Raw genomic sequence first — 4,859 nt, 5'->3', positions numbered from 1 at the left:
CCAGGCTCTGTGGTGCGGACCCCGGGTTCCTGGCCCCGGCCCTGCGGGGGATGGAGCCCGGCTCTGTCAGCGCGCCTCGCCGTGCGGGCTGCCGCACGAGCAGCGCAGCGTGTACGCTTTGGGGTACACGGTACAGCATGAGCGTCCTGGCAGAGATGCAGCGATTTTCTCCTCACAGGGGTGCCCTGTGTAGGTCATGGCTCTTCCCCGACTCAAGTGATTCTCTTTGTTTTTCAGGATTTCCCTGTAAGGGTACATTTTACATTTTGGATAGGGTTTGAGGTACTAATTAAAGCCAAAATCTCTTTCTGAAACGCTGACTTTAGAGCAAATGTACTGGAAGTGTTGTAAAGGGAGTTTGTAAAATGCAGGAACATGTGGATTAGGACCAGGATAGCTGTACAAGGAGCTGGGTTGCCTTGGAAGCTTGAGTCCATTCAAACAAAATGTGCTTTAATGGACGTTGACAACATGTGGATTGTTACGGGGAGGATGGGGGCCGCTCCATTATGGAAAGCGGTCCAAGCAGCTAAGCGTAAGCTGTTGTTACTGATGAGGTGTCAGGAGTGGCTATTACTGATCCCTTTGGGAGGAGGTAGTACCTGTTAGCCAAGGGCCCTTCCAGTGTGGTAAAGAAGCAGCAGCTGTTGGAAGTTGAAGCCAGACAAACCAAAGCTACAAATACTTCGGGTCTGTAAGGTTTTCATTCTTACGCAGTCAGCTGATCTCAGCCTTTCTGTTTGCATTTCTTCTAGGGAACTATTTTCACCATCTCAGAAATACCAGCTCCTTGTATATCATGCAGACTCTCTCTTCCATGATAAAGAATACAGAAATGCTGTAAGTAAGTATACAATGGCCTTGCAGCAGAAAAAGGCGTTAAGTAAAACTTCAAAAGTAAGACCTTCTACTGGGAATGCTGCATCAACTCCCCAAAGCCAGGTATTTAAAAATTGACTAATGTGCTGCATAAAATGATCATGTTCCGCCTTACAATTAATGTTGCTGACTCAATATTGTAGCATTAGATTTTGGATTCATCATATCAAATAAACCTGACATTCGAGGCTAATTCATTTTAGAAATATCAGTGTGGTGTTTTCTAATGCAAAACTTAATACGGTCTCGAACATGAGATTTTTGTGTATGTGTAGTTCATGCTTTTAATTTGAAGACAGGAATCATATGAGCTAGCAGTAGCTTGCATTGTTCACTTTATTGCACTAGTTTTTTTCAACATAGTGTAAGCATTTAATGAGGAAACTTTATTCAGTTTTTTACTTGACTAAAACAGCAGTGTACTTTAAAGTTTGTTTTTTATTTCAGTGTTTACCATCTGAAATTGAAGTGAAATATAAAATGGCTGAATGTTATACAATGCTGAAGCAAGATAAAGATGCCATTGCTATTCTTGATGGGATTCCTTCCAGACAGAGGACCCCAAAGGTTAGTTCTGGTGGACTTCTGTCACAAGTCCTTGCTCAGCATATGTTGAATCTATAGGCCAGTATCTGGTCAAAAAAGAAAGTAGCCTATTGGTATAATGGCATTGTGTCTTGGTGTTTGCTTTTGTATTACTTAAATGGTGTTTGGAAACACTTCCTATGTTTAAATTAGCTTAGTTTATTTGGCCTTTATTTGGCAAATACAAATTCAGTATTCTTTCTGTTAGAAAGAATTCAAAAAAAGTGAAAAGAGTTAAATGTTTGTGTGCATCTTTATTGGTGTGAATTACCTGGTTAACTCTTTAGTACTGCACATGGCAGGTACAGGATTTTGCTTGTGTACAAGGATGAAGACTTTTTTTTTTTTATTCTAGACATTTCTAAAGTATATGTATACCTGTACATAAGGCTTGGAATCTGTGTCATCCATTCAATAGTTCTTTTTTGTATATTGTGAGTAGCTTTCATAGGGCAAAGAATAATGGACGGTCTCAACAAAAGCAATGTGGACCACATCTACCAGGAAAAAAACTTGTGCAATTGCAAAAAGCTGAGCTACTGCAAGTTAGTAGGCGATTACCAGGTACCTGACTGAATAATCCTCTGCAGTTCTGAGTCAAACATCTAAATGTGAGAGCCAAAACAATTGTTTAAATTAATGTACTTTGCCTGGCTATAGCCACAAAGTGGAGTCCTAGCCTCTGTGGAAGAGCTATGTATCACTGGACAAGAACGACACGCTGTCACCTGCTAGAGCTGAAGGAGAGACTAGCTGTCTCACAAAGTTGGCTGTTGTGTGTTGTTTTCACTATTAGCCAGTCACCATAACTTGCTAAATTGTGATTGCTCAAACTGAGCAAGTGTTTTAATATATTCTTGAACCCAGAATGTGCATGGAATAGTTTCACGTCTCAGTGTATAACTTGAGCAATGTAAGGTCCTTGAACGGCTGAAGACTTTGGCAAGTAGAAGGAATGCTAGTGCTCCATCTTCTAAAATATTTTCATCGTTTTTAATAACAGTTTAGGTAACGTTAAATATTTAAAGCCCATTGTGGTCTGCAGTGCCAAATATGTCGAGTCTTTCCTTGCTGGCTGTGTTATGTCGTAAGGGCTTAAACGATTAACACATCAGGTCAATCAGCTGTGTTTCATGTTAACACCTATATTGTGCTAACGCTGTACAAGTAACCTCAATGCGTTCTGTTTAAAGAACAATTTACGGAACAGAGAAAGAAGAAAAGATTGAGAAGAGCAAGCTTTTTACCTATATACATTAGTAAAATAAAGTATTGTAGCAGAAACCAGCTACTTGTGTTGTGTAGAGCTCAAATAATTTCTGTTCTTTCATCAATTGTGGCTTCATTCAGAAGCTAAGTGGAAACTTTCTCTGCCTTCCTAAGCTAATTCTCTCAGGTGCTTCCACTGATATGAAGAGATCAACTGAAAGAAGGCTAATGTAATCGATAGACAGGTCCTTCTTGGCCTCGTGTATAAATGCTTGCCCATCTTTTGTCTTCGTATATGCAAAACACTGAGATTTCAAGGTGCACTATGGAAATATAAAAGAATGTAAGACTCAGAAAGAAGAAACAAGTTTAATTTTATACTATATGGTAGGTTATAGTGATCTTGGAAGAAGGGCAGGTTATTTTGTCTTCTGCCCAGAAAAGGAGGGAGGGAGGTGTGCTGGGAGACAGAGTTGTGACCTTTCTTAGTGAGGCTTTCTTCTTTCTCATACTTGACTCTACCAACATTTCTGTTGCTTGTAGATCAATATGATGTTGGCAAATCTATACAAGAAAGCAGGTCAAGAACGCTCATCTGTTACAAGCTACAAAGAAGTACTGAGACAGTGCCCTTTAGCACTTGATGCCATACTAGGTAGGTGTCTGCACAGTTAGTATTTCAGTAATAAACAGTATTATAATTTGAATTGTGTTTGGGATGAGGTAACTGTCTTGTATTTGCATGTAATATGTAATGCTTATGTTATGCAAATTATAGAAAGCGTTGTAACAAGCTGCTTGTTTATGCTTGTCAAGGGATGGAGTTTCTGGTCTTCAGACAATTAATTTGTATTAAAAGCAGTTTATGGTGGCTGAAATTGATGTATATATCATTCTGAATAGGCTTGCTCTCGCTGTCGGTGAAAGGAGCGGAAGTGGCCTCTATGACAATCAACGTAATTCAGAGTATTCCTAACTTGGATTGGCTTTCAGTTTGGATCAAGGCATATGCTTTTGTGCATACTGGAGATAACACAAGAGCAATAAATACCATCTGGTAAGAGTTCAAAGAGCATGATGTACTGAAATTAATATATTAATATTTGTATATAATTTATATTTTAAATGGCATTATATAAATAACAGGCTTTTTTTTTTTCCCCCCTCTTAAAGCTCTTTAGAGAAAAAGTCATTGCTGAGGGATAATGTAGACTTACTAGGGAGCTTAGCAGACCTGTATTTCAGAGCCGGAGATAATAAAAACTCTATTCTAAAATTTGAGCAAGCACAAATGCTGGATCCATACCTAATAAAAGGTGAGTAAAGCCTAGAAGGTATTTTACGTAGTGTAATGATCTGATGAGTAACATTAGAGCAGCAGCTACATGCAGTCAAGCATGCAGTGGAATATTGTATGTTGTTGTACCTGGTTTCAATTCAGAATTTACATTTAGAAGCTGTGTATCTTGAACCATTACTGGTAGTTGCATAGTTTAAAGTAGGTGTTTGTGGCTTTGTTTTTGTTTTTTCTTGTTGTGAATGAACTTACCATTTCTTAACGATTGATCTTCAAACGTTTCACTTTAGGGATGGATGTATATGGTTATTTATTGGCACGTGAAGGTCGACTAGAGGATGTGGAGAACTTGGGCTGCCGTCTCTTCAATATTTCTGATCAACATGCGGAACCCTGGGTGGTATCTGGGTAAGTTGTTTCCTTTCTTACCTCAACTCTTGATTTGCTGCACGCAGTGGATTACAGTTGATACGGTGGATTCAGCTTTTTTGTTCAGAAGGTGCTTTTCTATCCTGTCTATTCTGTTCTTGGGGTATCTTAAATTAGCTATCTGTAAATACCTATTTTGGTGGTTTTCTGTGTGTTTAAACCTATTAGAGCTACTGCACCTTTGTGTCACGTAAGCAGTATGTAATACTGCTTTTTCTTTTCCTAAATTCCTGAAGAGGTTTTTTTCCTGAATGTATAGTCTTAACTTCAAATGCAGGAAGTTCAACAGTTGCCTGTAATTTCTTTGTGGCTTTTTTTTCTTCTCTTAAACCTCTATGAATGTGCACAGGCACCACAGGAAATACATGTTTACAATCCCTCTTGTCTTTCCATAGGTGTCATAGTTTCTACAGTAAACGATACTCTCGTGCCTTATACTTAGGAGCTAAAGCTATCCAGC

General features: G+C 39.0%; 1 protein-coding gene across 1 annotated transcript in view; it reads left to right on the top strand.

Moving 5' to 3' along the window:
* Window positions 1–50: 50 nt before the first annotated feature.
* ANAPC7 (anaphase promoting complex subunit 7) overlaps window positions 51–4,859 on the top strand; it is an 8,357-nt gene continuing 3,548 nt past the window's right edge. The window contains 8 exon segments of the mRNA XM_010289495.1: window positions 51–189; window positions 722–942; window positions 1,327–1,446; window positions 3,217–3,328; window positions 3,577–3,730; window positions 3,847–3,989; window positions 4,261–4,378; window positions 4,795–4,858. Coding sequence (XP_010287797.1) covers window positions 51–189; window positions 722–942; window positions 1,327–1,446; window positions 3,217–3,328; window positions 3,577–3,730; window positions 3,847–3,989; window positions 4,261–4,378; window positions 4,795–4,858 — 1,071 coding nt within the window.

This window comes from Phaethon lepturus, unplaced genomic scaffold (assembly GCF_000687285.1).
Source record: "Phaethon lepturus isolate BGI_N335 unplaced genomic scaffold, ASM68728v1 scaffold34690, whole genome shotgun sequence".
In the NCBI taxonomy this organism is placed as follows: Eukaryota; Metazoa; Chordata; class Aves; order Phaethontiformes; family Phaethontidae; genus Phaethon; species Phaethon lepturus.
Note: the sequence above shows the minus strand (reverse complement) of the source record. Positions and strands in the feature narration are given on the sequence as shown.